This window comes from Meles meles, chromosome 9, assembly GCF_922984935.1.
Source record: "Meles meles chromosome 9, mMelMel3.1 paternal haplotype, whole genome shotgun sequence".
In the NCBI taxonomy this organism is placed as follows: Eukaryota; Metazoa; Chordata; class Mammalia; order Carnivora; family Mustelidae; genus Meles; species Meles meles.
Genome location: NC_060074.1, coordinates 106,214,480 through 106,229,914, shown reverse-complemented (window position 1 = coordinate 106,229,914; position 15,435 = coordinate 106,214,480). Strand labels below are relative to the sequence as shown.

At 40.9% G+C, this 15,435-nt stretch overlaps 1 protein-coding gene across 25 annotated transcripts in view; it reads left to right on the top strand.

Moving 5' to 3' along the window:
• The window catches only part of CLASP1 (cytoplasmic linker associated protein 1), a 266,446-nt gene that overhangs the window by 112,827 nt on the left and 138,184 nt on the right, over positions 1–15,435 (top strand). Inside the window, exon 1 of one of the 25 annotated variants that reach the window (XM_046018657.1) lies at positions 6,880–6,910. The exons of the other annotated variants lie outside the window; for them this stretch is intronic. Coding sequence (XP_045874613.1) covers positions 6,895–6,910 — 16 coding nt within the window. The 5' untranslated portion in view covers positions 6,880–6,894. Of the gene's footprint in view, positions 1–6,879; positions 6,911–15,435 lie in introns of those variants that run through there. 25 annotated transcript variants of the gene reach the window in all.

The following is a 15,435-nucleotide window of genomic DNA, read 5'->3' as shown; positions in this document are numbered from 1 at the left end:
TGTCGCTGCGTATCCATATATGTATGTGTATGTGGTAAAGGGGTAGGATTGAGAATGAAGACAGTTCTTTCAGGCGTCTGTGTTAAAAATAGCAGATGGCAAGGAAATCTGGAATTAAGACTTACTGGAGGCCTTTAAAATTTCAGCTTTTTGCTGTCTGTACGTAGTATTACTTTTTAATTGTTGGAACCAACACAGAATCACGTAAAAGGTATGTATTAAGATTTTAGAATTCTTAATCCAAGTAAGTTTGGTCTCTCTGTGGTAACTTTGAGAGACTGGTAAGACGTCCAGCAGCTCTCAAAAGCAAACCACCTAGTCTTCTCCTTTGCTCGAGTCAGAGAACATTTGGATAGCATAGAGAAACCGCATTTGGAACATAATAAAACCCTCCTCTAATTTTTGTGTTTTTTGGTTCACTGACTCCCAGTATAACCCGTTTTTGAACCCTGCACGTCAGACCACTGACTGCTCTACTTCTTCTCAGCTCTCCACGCTCTGCTGTCTTCAGTTTGCTGCTTATATAGGTACACTGTGACCTTTCTGAAGTTTCCCGTTAGTTCTTGGAGTTGTCGTAGATTCCTTGGCATTTTCTGCATGGGCAAATCATCCGCAGCTAGGATTAGTTTTATCTCTCTCAGATTTATGGATTACTTCCTTTTTAAAAAGATCTTATTTACTTATTTGTTACAGAGAGAGATCACAAGTAGGCAGAGAGGAAGGGAAGAAGGCTCCCCGCTGAGCAGAGAGCCTGATGTGGGGCTTGATCCCAGGACCCTGAGATCATGACCTGAGCTGAAGGCAGAGGCTTAACCCACTGGGTCACCCAGGCACCCCTACTTCTTTTCTTGCCTTATTGCACTGGCTAGAATTTCTTCTTCTACATAGTTAGAGGTGGTGGGAGTAGCCCTCTGGTTCCCAGTCTTAGGTCTTTCACAACTAAGTGTGATGTTAATTGTACGTTTTTTTGTAGATCTTCTTTAGCAAAATGTGAGGTAGTTCTCATCTATTCCTTTTTATCTAAATTTTTATTAGAAGTGAGTGTTGGATTATTTTGGGGGGGGAATTATTGGCGTATTTTAAATATTGAAATAAGTCTATACCAAAAATTTACTTTTTTTAAGGTTTATAATTTTTTTGTATGTGTATTCACAAAATTGTGCAATTATCTAATTCCAGAATATTTTTATCACCCCCAAAGAATACCTGTGATCATCAGCACTCCCAATTTCCTTCTCCTCCCAGTCCCTGACAACCTACTTTCTGTTTCAAGGGATTTGCCTATTCAGGACATTTTATATAAATGGAATCACACAACATATGGCTTTTTCTGTATGGCTTCTTTCACTCAGCGTGATGTTTTCAGGATTCACCCATGGGATGGCTTCATTCTTTTTTTTTTTTTTAGATATTTATTTATTTACTTGACAGAAAGAGATCACAAGTAGGCAGAGAGGCAGGCAGAGAGAGAGAGGGAAGCAGGCTCCCCGCTGAGCAGAGAGCCCGATGCGGGACTCGATCCCAGGACCCTGAGCCAAAGGCAGTGGCTTAACCCACTGAGCCACCCAGGCACCCAGAACTTCATTCCTTTTTATAGCTGAATAATATTTCACCATTGTATGGATGTACCACCTTATGTTTACCCACTCATCAGTTTATGGACATTTGCGTTTCTGCTTTTTAATTCTTGTGAACAGTGGTACCATGAATATTTGAAAGTTTTTATGTGGAGATGTTTTCATTTCTCCCATGTATATACCTTGCAGCAGAATGTTGGCTCCTGTGGTAACTGTATTTAACCTTTGCCTAACTGACGCCTTGTTTTCCAAGTGGCTGCACCATTTAACATTTTCACCGACAATGTATGAAAGTTGTAATTTTTTCATATTTATGCCAATACTTGTTATTGTCTGTTTCTTTGATTATAGTCATCCTGGTGGGTGTGAAGTGTTGTCATTTGGTTTTGATTTGCATTTCCCTGATGACTAGTGATGTTGAGCATTTTTTCATGTGCTTGTTGGCCATTTGTAAATCCTCTTTGGAAAACTGAGTTCCTTTGTCTTTTTTTTTTTTTTTTTTAAAGGTTGTTTGTGTTATTTATTTATGTATTTATTTATTTATTTTTAAATTGAAGTATGGTTGGCGCACAGTGTTACATTAGTTTCAGGTCCACGGCATAGTGACTCCACAGCTCCGATGTTGTAGAGTGCCACCACCATCGGTCACCATACAGCACTTTCACAGCCGCTGACTGTATTCCTAATGCCGCACCTTTCATCCCCTGATTTATTCATTCTGTAACTGGGAGCCTGAACCTTCCATTCCCCTTCACCCATTGGCCATTTTCCTATTCCCGGCTCCTCTGGCAGCCATCCGTTTGTTCCCTATATGAGTCTGTTTCCTCTCTTTGTTTCTGTGTTCATTCATTCATTTGTTTTGTTTTTAAAATTCCACATGTAAGTAAAATCATATGGTATTTGTCTTTCTGACTTGTTTCACTTAACATAAGACAAGTCCATTCATGTTGTTACAAATGATAAGATCTCATTTTTTTGTTAAGATTTTTCTTTTCTTTTTTTTTTTTAAAGATTTTATTTATTCATTTGATTTATTCATTTGATTTATTCATTTGATTATTGATTTATTTATTCATTTGAGAGAGAGATCACAAGTAGGCAGAGAGGCAGGCAGAGAGAGAGGAGGAAGCAGGCTCCCCGCGGAGCAGAGAGCCCGATGTGAGGCTCGATTTCAGGACCCTGAGACCATGACCCGAGCCGAAGGCAGCGGCCCAATCCACTGAGCCACCCAGGCACCCCTGTTAAGATTTTTCTTATTTGAGAGAGAGAAAGAGAGGGAGCATGAGTGGGGGGAGGGGCAGAGGCAGTGGGAGGAAACAGACCCCACGCTGAGCAGGGAGCCTGACATGGGGCTTAGTCCCAGGGCCCTGGGATCTTGACCTGAGCTGAAGGCAGACACTTAACTGACTGAGCCACCCAGGTGCCCAGCTCTTACTCTTTTTTATGGCAGAGTAGACACCCCCACACACCCACCCCCATTATACCCTCCCCACACCCACACCCACACATACCCACCATCTTCTTTATCCATTCAACACTTGGGTTGCTTTCATATCTTGGCTATTGTAAATAATGCTACAGTAAACATAGGGGTGCATATATGTTTTTGAATTAGTGTTTTTGTTTTGTCTTGGTAAATACCTAGGAATGGAATTATTAGGGTAATATGGTTATTTCTAATTTTTTGAGGAACCTCCAAATTATTTTCCACAGTGGCTGCACAAATTTACATTCCCATGAACGGTGCACAAGGGTTCCTTCTCTACGTATTTGCCAGCACTTGTTATTTCTTATTTTTTTGATTCTATCCATATGACAGGTGTAAGGTGATATCTAATTATGGTTTTGATTTGAATTTCCCTGATGATCACTGATGTTGAGCATCTTCTCCTGTGTCTCTTGGCATTTACATGTCTTTGGTAAAATGTGTATTCAGATTCCTGCCCATGTTTTAATTGGATTATTTAGTTTTTTGGTGTTTAATTGTAAAAGTTATCTATGTATGTTGGATATTAATTTTGTATTGAATAAAGCATTTGTAGATATCTTCTCCCATTCAGTAGACTGCTTTTTTGTTTTGTTGATGGTTTCCTTTGCTCTACAAAAGTTTTCTATTTTGATGTAGCACTGATAGTTTATTTTTGCTTTTGTTCCTCTTGTAATCTATGAAAATGTTGCTAAGGTTGATGTCTGTGTTTTCTTTTATGAGTTTTATAGTTTCAGGTCTTATATTTAGGTCCTTAATTCATTTTGAGTTTATTTTTGTGTATAGTGTAAAAAAGTGGTTCAGTTTAATTCTTTTGCATGTAGCTGTCCAGTTTTCCCAACACCGTTTATTTTGTAGTTTGAAGTTTTGTTGTTGTTGTTGTTGTTTTTAAGATTTTATTTATTTGACAAAGAGAGTCAGAGAGCGCAAGTGGCGGGACGAGGTGAATGGCAGAGGGAGGAGAAGCCAGGGCCCTGAGATCATGACCTAAGCCAAAGGCAGACGGACTGAACCACTTAGTCACCCCCTGTAGTTTCAAGTTTTTATTTAAGTTATAGTTAACATACAGTGTAATACTAGTTTCAGAACCATCATTGTTTATTGAAAAGACAGTCTTTTCCCCATTATATAGTCTTGCTTCCTTTGTCATAGATTAATTAACTGTATAAACATTGGCTTATTTCTAGGCTCTCTGTTCTGTTCCATTGATCTATATGTCACTTTTTGTGTTGGTACCATACTGTTTTGACTAGCATGTCTTTGTAGTATATCTTGAAATTCGGAATTGTGATACCTCCGGCTTTGTTCTGCTTTTTTTCCTGGTTGGTTCGCAGTTTACAGTCTTCTGTTGCTCCATACAAATTTTAGGGTTCTTACAATTTTGTGAAAAATTCTACTGGTATTTTGACAGGAGTTGCATTGAATTTATAGATGGCTTTGGGTAATACGGACATTTTAACAATATTAATTCTTCCAGTCCATTAATGAGCATGATATATCTTTTCATTTGTTTATATCATCTTCAATTTCTCTTATCAGTGTTTTAGTTTTCAGAGTACAGGTCCACGTCTCTGTAAGCTTATTATTCCTAGGGTTTTTTTTGTTTTTGTTTTTTCTTTTGGTACAATTGTAAATGGAATTGTTTTCTTAATTTCATTTTCTACTCCTTTTTTTTGGTGTATAGAAGTGCAATAGATTACTGTATTCTGATTTTGTATCCTGCAACCTTTACTGGATTCATTTATAAGTTCTAATAGTTTTTTTGGGGGGGGGAGGAGAGTCTTCAGAGTTTTCTATGTTTAGTATCACATCATCTGCAATTAGTGACAGTTTTACTTCTTCCTTAGCAATTTGGATGCCTTTTATTTTTTTCCCCTGTTGATTGCTGTTCTTTGTCCATTTTTAAATTGGTGTTTGTCTTTCTGTTGTTGAACTGTAAGAATTCTTTATATCTTCTGGACATCAGACTCTTAATGGATATATGATTTGCAAATATTTTTCTCTGTTCCATGGGTTGTCTTTTTTTTACTTGGTTGGTATTTAAAAGTTTTTAATTTTTATGAAATTTGTCACTTTTTTGTTGTTACTTATGAATGGTAACCTTCATTTGAGTAAGAAAAGCTCTGGGTTTGAGCTACGTTGAAAGAAACTATTAATGTAATAGCAATACTTGTAGGGAAGAGATGAGTTTCATCGCAGGGTCTATTTCTTGACATATTCAAAATTAGGTTGTTCTAAGATGTGTAATTGACTATGTTTATGTAACCCATGGGCTTAATTTTTGTTAAGTGCACAATTGTGACTAAAAAACAGTCATGGAAAAGCAGCTGAGTAGCAATTGGAAAGGAGTGCCCTATCTGTAATAGAGCACTTCATCTTTGTAGGATTTTTTTGTTGTTGTTGCTAGGTTACCCAAAGGCCTTTCAGCTTTGAATGGCAAGAATATGGGAGTTAAAAATATGTTGTTTTATAGATGTTTCTTTTTCTTTTTTTCCATCTGCATATAATTAGCAAACCCCTTGAAGCAAAAATTACAGTTTTGCCTTCCATGGGTTTCAAAAAGCAAATTATTTTCTGTGTAAGTCTTTCTCTTAATCATGCAGATGTGCTTATGCTCCCAGGAGAATTGGATTTTCAGCATGAAAGAGCCAGTAATTACAGACTAGTCAGTGTCCTTTATCTGCGGCCACTTAATGATCTTTAATTAGATTTGATTGAAGTGAGGCCCATAGACATTAATTTGGTTAAAAATGTGCATGCTTTCGAGTTTCTTGAGCAAAGCTAACATGTTTATGAGGAAAGAATGAAAGTTTCATCCTGGTTAAATCTGTGAAAATTCCATAAAAATCCTGTCGCTAAAGAAAAAGAGAAAATACTGATTGCTGACAAAACTATAAACTAAATAACATAATTAGAAAATTATCAACTCTAATACATGCCTGTATCTAGAGAATCATTTTGTTGCCTAATTGCATTCTGCCTTGTGTTTTTCTACTAAAAAAAAATTGTATAATTTGAAAATGTTAGATGTTATTTCTAAGTTACTAGAAATGAGAAATACTGTGCAAATCTGAAAGTGACTAGACCAGTGTTGTTTAGGTAAGGTTTGAATTACTGCCCAGTGTAGCTGGGACAAAGCATTCATTTAAAGGTAAATTGAGTGTCTTCTTTGTTAAGAACCAAGCATTATTATCTGCGGAGCCTAAAAACAGTGATTGTGAATAAGTGGATCAGGTGCTGGTAATGGGCTCCCATCCCCTCGCCTGCTTGTTTATTAGACTGTGTATGTTACAAGGTCTGCAGTTCTGGTTCGGTATCTTAGGAAAGTGTTTCTGTAGTCACAGATCCAGGGATAATTATGTTAGATTATTTGCTGTCCTAAGGACAAGACCACCTGAAGTAGCCTGGGAGAGACTGTTTCTGACAAGTTTTAAGTAGGTTAAGCTGCAACTGACAGCTTCATCCTCTGTGGAACGGAGCTTGCTTTTTTGTCACTATTCTTACTTAAGGTTTATGTTAGGAATGTTCTTTCCTGTTTTTTTCAAGGGGAAAAATCAGTCAGTTAAAACTGTTTTGAATACCAGTATTAAAGAAGGCTCTCTTCCATGAGTAAAGTCAGATGGAGAAGGTTCACCTCCCACTTAGTCCCCTTTTTAAAATAATTACTTATATATAGTCCAGGCTTTTATTTTGGAAGAGGGTGGCAGTTGCCATTGGTGCAGATCACACTGAAGAAGGCGTGTGGGTGGGGAGTTGGCTGATGCTTAAGTTGCTGTGAGTAGGTACAGCTTGCAGAGCAGTGTTTGTACTGTACCAAGATCGCGGACAGTCATGACTACTGGGAAAGGTAGGCTATTCTAATTTATTTTGAAATGTATTTGTAATTATTGCTGGTTTGCTAGGAAATAAGTGACATATTTAAGATATTTTATCGTTGCTTTGATAACTAAAGATTGTGAATGAAACTTAGGAAAAGAATTGCTAGGAGTATTTCCATGGGGGCTGGGAAAAAATTGTGAGATGTATAGATGCATTAACATTAATGTTGATCTTCAACAGCTAAGGAGAAAGAGGAGATAGGCACAAGAAGCGACATTAGCTGTGTTTCATCTCGTTTTTTGTGCTTTAAATTTTTCCCTGCAGCTCTTGTATTCACAGTATGTAGGTTATGAAAATAAATTATTTTGCAACTACAAGACATTTGTTACTGAGTATAAGCTGTCTCCAAAGGAATCTGCTGGCCAGAAATTTCTAAGATTTTTCAGCAGTGGATAGAAAATGCATGTAATTCATAGCAGTATAGGGATGCTGCTTCTGTCTGGAGAATCACTGTGTAAGATTTTTCCTTCCCTTTCGACTGGCATTTTAAAAACAAAGAAATGGAACTGAAAAATTACAAAAGAATTGTTTTGCCAAAGTCTTACTGATTAGCTTCAATCTTTGCATGGAGCTGGTTTCGGTAGCACTGAAATGATTTTGAAAGAACTCCTCCTCCCCGTGAACAGGTTTGTGTTTGAAGAAAGTGCAATAGATGTGATACAGAGGACTGGTGCGGTTGCCTCCCCTTCCTGTGGGGTGGTTTTCCTGACAGGCTTTTAATTTGTTGTCTCTGAAGGATCTTTTCCAAACCCTTCAACTGAAACAGGTATTACACAGAGTAACATTGTGCGGGATAACAAAGTGTTCATCTGCCTCCCACTGGGGGAAACTGGCAAACATCCAGCTCATTTGTTCACGTTTATTTTGTAGCGGATTGGTGCGGTCTGTCTATCTTAAGCTAACTTCGGTTAAGTTTGCTGCAAATGGTCATGTTGGAAGAAGCAGCATTTCTGCTTGTGATATTTTAAAATTGAGAATTGGAGGTATATAGTGCTGGTGTTCCTTTTTATTTCATCTCTCATTACAGTACTCTGTATTCAGGTTAAGCCATTGTGGGAAATCAATACCTGGGGAGGAGAGTTAAATAATTCATGTTCTGAAGTGACCTTTTTCAGATCCCTTCATTTGAGGATTTCAAAGTGTATTTCTTTCAAGTGGCATTTGTCTTACGTTGTTATATTTTGACTTTTTTTTTTTTTTTAAACAGGGCAAAGTAATTGTGGGAGTTGACTGTGTCCATGTCAAAAGCCTGTGGATTAGAGTTTAAAATAGACTGTCCTTTTTTTTTTTAATATTTTATTTATTTGACAGAAATTACAACTAGGCAGAGAGGCAGGCAGAGAGAGAGGAGGAAGCAGGCTCCCTGCGGAGCAAAGAGCCCGATGCGGGGCTCAATCCCAAGACCCTGGGATCATGACCTGAGCCGAAGACAGAGGCTTTAACCCACTGAGCCACCCAGGCGCCCCTAGACTGTCCTTTTGCTCGAGAATTTCCTTTCAAGTTGCCTACCTTGTTAGCCACTGTTACCTGAAATGCAGCCTCCTAAGCATTGGTACCTTTTATCCTAAGGAACTGCAAATACAGTAGGAAACAAGAATTACAAGCTGTTCTTGGAGCAATGGCTTGTTTGAATCTTCCTCTGTTGGTCCACAATGAACCCATGAGCAACCTGCAAAATGGAAAACCAACCATTTTACCACAATGGTGTATCGAGTATTTTAGTATTTCCAGAGCACTTTCCTGAAGGTTTTTGGTTATTTTTATGACGTTTCACAGCAGTTCCTTAAGGAGTGTTAGGCATAGTAGCTTTCGAACATGGACACAGGAGGTTTCAGGTTTGCTGTAATCGGCTTGGTGGCTAGACTGAGCACAGAGCCCAAATTTTGCCTTCTTAGACCAGCTCTCCTCCTGGCAAGCTCAGTGCTTCTTCCCCGCCCTTAGGATAAGCCGTTTGGTCTGGTTTTTTCTTTGATTCTCAAATTGGGCTATTTTTAGTAATTGTCTTTGGGAGTGATTTAAAAATGAAAGCATTCAAGGAGACATTAAAACAGGCCCTACAAGTTTTAGATGCCCTCGAAATAAGATATTCCCAGTCAGTTGTTTGCCCAGCGAGGGGCTGAAGGAGGTAATTCCAAGAGATGGAATTATACTATGAACATGATGAGTTTGTTTTTCAAAGCACTTTGGTATTGCCCGTCGATGTGTGTATGTATGGGGGGGCAGTGCAGGAAAGGATGGACAAGTGCCTCATATGGAGAGCTGAGAAACCCAAGATTTTGATTGGAGGCCTCTGACTACTCAGAATTAAATTTTTAAAATTGGGTTGCAGGGAGAAAGACAAGGTGGCCAATTTTAATCTTGCCAAACATAACAAGATTTAAACCAACCCTTTTTATCTCTTGGCATTTCATAAAACCAGGACTTTAGCACCAGTAAAGAAAAATAAGATGTAATTTAGCATAAAGGATAGTCCTGTAAGTGAAAAAAATATAAATCTGTGAGAAATAGACAAGTTAGGATCATCAAAAAGTGTCCCCAGTCCTAAGTGGTTTTGAGGACTGCTGGCCTAGGTGACTGGATTGGAAATGCACAAATGACTTTGAGGCAGGCATGAGTCGGCATGTGGACATGGGAACCCCTCAGACCGAGTGTCAGTGCTGTGACCGAAGGAGCACTGCCACCCGGGGCAGGCTCCCTGTTGGTCAGCCTCGATTTCCTCCTGTGTGAGTGGGGATGACAATTCCTACACCACTGGGAAGAGAAAGTGAGACAGTGTATGTAGATAATTCGGCATAGGACCTCACCCATAGATACTGTCCTATGTGATGGAGGGACACAGTTCATTGTGGTAGCATCTGCTGATATGATGCGAGGTAGAGTTGGACTTACGTTTAAAATGGTACGATTAGGGGCACCTGGGTGGCTCAGTGGGTTAAGCCGCTGCCTTCGGCTCAGGTCATGATCTCAGGGTCCTGGGATCGAGTCCCGCATCGGGCTCTCTGCTCAGCGGAGAGCCTGCTTCCCTCTCTCTCTCTCTCTGCCTGCCTCTCTGCCTAGTTGTGATTTCTCTCTGTCAAATAAATAAATAAAAATCTAAAAAAAAAAAAATGGTATGATTAGGGGCACCTGGGTGGCTCAGTGGGTTAAGCCTCTGCCTTGGGCTCAGGTCATGATTTCAGGGTCCTGGGATCCAGCCCCACATTGGGCTCTCTGTTCAGCAGGGAGCCAGCTTCTCCTTCTCCCTCTGCCTGCCTCTCTGCCTACTTGTGATCTCTCTCTCTGTGTCAAATAAATAAATAAAATCTTTAAAAAAAATTATATGATTGATCTTTTTGCACAGATATGGAAACTCTCTTAAGAAAAACAGGATGCAGAATCAGATATAGAGTAATATCCCTTAAAAAGAAACTGCTACCCATGGGGCGCCTGGGTGGCTCAGACGGTTAAGCCTCTGCCTTTGGCTCAGGTCCTGGTTTTGGGGTCCTAGGATTGAGTCCTGCATCGATCTCTCTCCTCAGTGGGGAGCTTGCTTCTCCCTCTCCCTCTCCCTCTGCCTAACACTCTGCCTGCCTGTGTGCGCTCTATCAAAGAAAGAAAGAAAATCTTAAAAAAAAGTGGGGGGGGGGGAACAACTGCTACCCAGTGCCCAGATCTTGGTTTCCACTAGCACTAGGGCCCTCTGGGCAAATGGCCGATTCTAGGGCTGGAGCAGAGATGGTGCAAGATAGGCCTCTGTTGCATGTTGGAGCGCCAAAAAGTAAGAAAGTACTCCAAAGGCAAGGGAAAATGGGGTTACGACAGAATGACCCAGGAGTCAACTGAGAGATCTCCAGTGGCCACAACTGCAACATCAAGCAATGAAATAAGGTAGAATTGGATTGTAACCCAGAGTATAAAATAAATATTGTTGAGTCCGTACTGATAACGATGAATGATTGAATAAATATGTAAATGGAGGAGAAAAGAGAAATGGCTGCAGAATTGCTCCAGATCATTCATGTAGCTACTCTACCCCAGAGGCAGCCTAACATCCCACTGTGCGTGTGATGTGCGCAGCGACTTCCTTCCAGAGAGTACAGCATGGACAAGGCAGGGAGAGGAACTTTACAGTGGAGAAACCTGGCCAGCACCGCCTCGCCAGGTGATCCGGGTCAGCATCAACAGTCTGTTGAGAGAATGGCATTTTACCTCTGTGGTCTTCCTCCCTAAAACCCATAAGCTAAGCTGTCTAAATATGAGCAAAGCCTCAGTTAAACCCAGTTTGAAGGATATGCTATAAACTGCAGAATTAGTACTGCCCAAAACTGTCACGGTCGTGGCGCCTGGGTGGCTCAGTCAGTTAATCATCTGATTTTTGGCTCAGGTCATGATTTCAGGGTCCTGGGATGGAGCTCCACATCGGGCTCCCTGCTTAGTGGGAGTCTGCTTCTCCCTCCCTCTCTGCCCCTGCCCCCTGTTTGTCCTTGCACACACTTGGGTGTTCTCTCTCTCTCTCTCTCTCTAGCGTGCTCTCTCTCGAATAAAATAAATTCTAAAAAACAAAAACCTGTCAAGGTCATGTAAAATAAGGAAGATCATGGAAACTGTGATAACCTAGAGACACTTAGGGACAAATGATGACTAAAGGTAGGTAAGATCCTGGTACAGATAAAGGACAGTAGGAAGACAGTAAGGAACTTGGAATAAATTATGGGCTTGGGTTAATAATAATGTATCAGTATTTATTCACTAGTTATAATAAATACACTAGTGTTAGGTGTTAATAATAGGAAGATTGAAGGTGGGGTATTGGGACCTCTCTTTTCTCCAACTCTGACATAATCCCAATCATAAACAAAAAAACTAGAAATGAGTAAAGGAGTTGAAAGAGGAAGCTTTTTGTTCTTATTTTGCTTTCTTCTGGTGATATTTGAGTTATTTAACCATGCTTATGCTTGTGTTAATTTTGTTCTCTGAAAAAGGTTACATAATTTATCTGGGCAGTAGAATTAATTGCTTTTATTATGTTTTTAATGTTCTGTGTATTTAAAACACTTAATGCCATTTATTAAAAGATAAAATTGGAGGCAATGAGAACCAGTTATAGAGGACTATTTCGGTAACAGCAATCTGCCTAAGAGGTGAGGAAGACCTGAATTGGGACAGCCTCAGTGGGACCAGAGAGGGAGTACAATGAGAGACAGTTGGAGGCAGCCCTGGCCGCATTTGGTGATTATTTGGGTGGTGGGCGGGGAGGACACTGCCGGAGATGGTGAGGGCGTAGGAAAGGCTGAGAAGAATTTGTGTTTTGGCTTGACTCACTGGGTGGGTGGTGGTAGGACTAGCAGAAGGAGGAGACTTGGAGGGTGGCAGGTTTTGACGGTAGGGAGATGATTATAGTTTTGGACATTTCAGCTTAGAATTTTGATTTGTATGTGGGTTTGATTCAAGTGGGTTTGTATCTTGGAGTAGACATGGGGTTGGTACTGAGAGTAAGATTAGAATGTGGGTGTTTATTCTCAACTGTCTTATTTCTCTGCCTTCTCCTGCAGAAGTATAATCATACTTTTGCCTCTCTCCTTTGGATTCTTGAGAATTAAGTCATTACAGCAGGGGATGGTTGATTTGAAGGATTATTGCACAAGAGGCAGATAGCTCTTGGGGCAGTCACATTGTTATGAGAAACTTTTCCAAATTTGGCTGCAGATTTTTCCAGCTGACTCACTTTTGTGCCTTCATGTGGTCATAAAGAAGAATTGGGTCACGATCGGCACAGCAATCATTAAAATGACATTTCCGTTAAGAGTGCAAGGTGTAGAATCTGGTATCTGACATTTATTACATTTATTGCCCTTTTAGGGCAAGTTCACAAGTGAAGTAAGTAACTGGTTGAGAGGAGAAAAGAATGTTTAATCAGTGAAAAGATACACTGTGATTTTTGTTACTGTGACACTCAGAAATTAAAGTGTTGAAATATTAGTTGTTGATTCATAGAAGTTCCCTTTCAGCGTTTACCACCAACATACAGACTACTCACAGCCCTTAGAATTTCTTAGAACTTTCCTAAGTGATAGTAAAAATTTGAGTCTAGGATATTCACTTAAACATCTGCACTGTCCCTTTTAAGTAACTTTTGTGGGAAATAACACTTCATTTATTTTAAAGATCTTTATTTGTGAGTTAGCACAGTGAGGAGGGGCAGAGGGAGAGGGAGAGAGAGTCTCAAGTGGACTGTGGGCTGAGTGTGGAGCCTGGCTCGGGGCTCGATCCCATGACCCTGAAATCATGACCTGAGCTGAAACCAAGAGTCAGATGCTCATCTGACTGCGCGACCCAGGCACTCCAGAATAAGTAACAATTTAAATGCCCTACTTTTCTCTAACTTACTACTGCATAGAAATTTGGGGTTATTATTACAGTTACATTAACGATGACCAGTTCCTGGTAGGCACAGTGGGGTACCAACGCGCATAGGGGCTCCAGTCTAAGCAAGTGCCGGCCTTTTTGGTTCGTGGTCTTCAGATACGTTGTTCCCATGGGAATACACTTGACTCATCATACGCACTTATCCTCTCGGTTTGCCAGCATCATTCTTTAGGATACACAGATTTCCCCCAGGAATGCCTTCTCTGGACCTGTGGAGCCTCGAGGAGTTTGCTCTCCAGAGGTTCTCCGTGCAGCCTGGCTGGCAGCTCTGAGAGGAGGGATGAGACTGTCTTGTTCTCTGAGTTGCCAGCACCCAAGCTCAGGGCCTGGCACAGAATGAGCGTTTTAAAAACATCTTCTGAACACACAAATAAAAGTTGTATGAATAATCTTCATTGTATAGACGAGAAACAAGCTCAGAGAAGTTCAGTAACTTGTCTAAACTAAGAAACGTTCCCCGGATTTTTGAAGCCTGGAGAGTTTTTTGAAGTCTGTGTACGTTTCACTGCTCTCCATGCTGCCTCCCAAGGTTAGAGTCCCATGTGGGAGATTGAGCTCCAATTATTGTTTCATTTCCTTCGGGAAACTGTACACTATCTAATTGATTTACCCCCAGTGCTAGAACTGCCAGACCCTTTATTCAGCATGAATGAGGCTTTCACTGGACCGCCCCTCATGATGTGTATGCTCACAGAGGCTGCTCCCAGCTTCCCCCTCCCCGCCGTAACCTGACCATGCTGCATGCGACTGCTTATGTAGGATGTCCCATCCGGCCCGATGCCCAGTCATTGAGAACATATCTGCCCAGTGACCTTCGGAATGAGCAGGATTTGTAAACCAGGCAGATGCAAAGTTATTAGAACTTTGTTAGAATGGGTTTTGTGGAGTCTTCTTATAACCAGGTTCAGGGTTGAATAGGTGTATACATTTGATTTTTTTAATAAACAAAATTGGGAAAAATACCGCAATCGAAAGTCCCTCTTTTTCATCTTAAAATTAATTTTGAGCATCTTTAGTTTACTTGGATTTATTTGTACAGAGACGAAAACTGTGCTTTATACTGTAGTCACTTGCCTGCCGTTCAGGCCACAATAAGCGTAGGCCTGTGGCCTTGAGGCTGGGCCCAAGCATCAGAAATTCATGGCACGTTTTCAAAGAGGAAGAGTAACCTCCTGATAGGGCCCCTTTTCCTGCTAAAAGAGTGACCTCTACCCTGGTGCTTAATCAAAGGCATTCCTTTGCTTCATTGTTCATGGTAAATTGGACCCTTCCTCCTACATTTTCTCCCCTCCTACTCTTGAATTCCCCGTCTATGACAGAGATGCCTGAGTAATGCTCCTCACCCTTGTAAATGAGCCATATGCCTTTGGTGAAAGCCTTACAGAATGATTTTGGCCTTCCCTGAACCACCCTGTCCACACTGTCTCTCACCACCCCCTGTGAAATTTGCCTTCTTCTGTTCCAGGATGCTGTTCTTTTCCCGCATCCCCCTCTTCGCAGATTTGTGTTGACTCTTTGTACCAGAAGTTCCCTGTGGGCAGTTAGCATGCGTGTGGTGTTCTTACTGTATTCCCCGGGCCTAGCAAAATGCCTGAAAGCCAGTAGATCCTCATGTGTTTATTAAATGAATAGACAAAGGAAGGAGGTATGTATCCAAGACAGGTGGCAACTAGCCTGCTGCTCCTTCTATAAATTACCTTGGCTGTTCTTCCTGCAAGCAAGTTAATGGTTTGCTCCTGAACTTAGAGCTACTGAAAGAGAATCTCTTGGCTCCTTTCCATTCCATTTTCATTCCGTCCCTTTCTGCCTCTTGTCTTCTCCCCTCCCCAACATTTCCTCATGTAACTTTCCCTTTTCTCCTCCACCTACCTTAAGGAGCCCATTACCTACTGGAAGAGAATCCCAGCCTCTTAGGTCAGAGCATGGTTTTGAGCTGGACTGAGGGTGTCTGATGGTGTCCAGGACCTTAGCCCCACCTGGGATGCTCAGGAGTGCCCTGCAGGGTCATGTTTGTATGTAACAAGGCTGATATTGACAGGCAGACAGGAGAGGATAGGATGGCAGCGCTCATAAATTGGGTGGGAAATA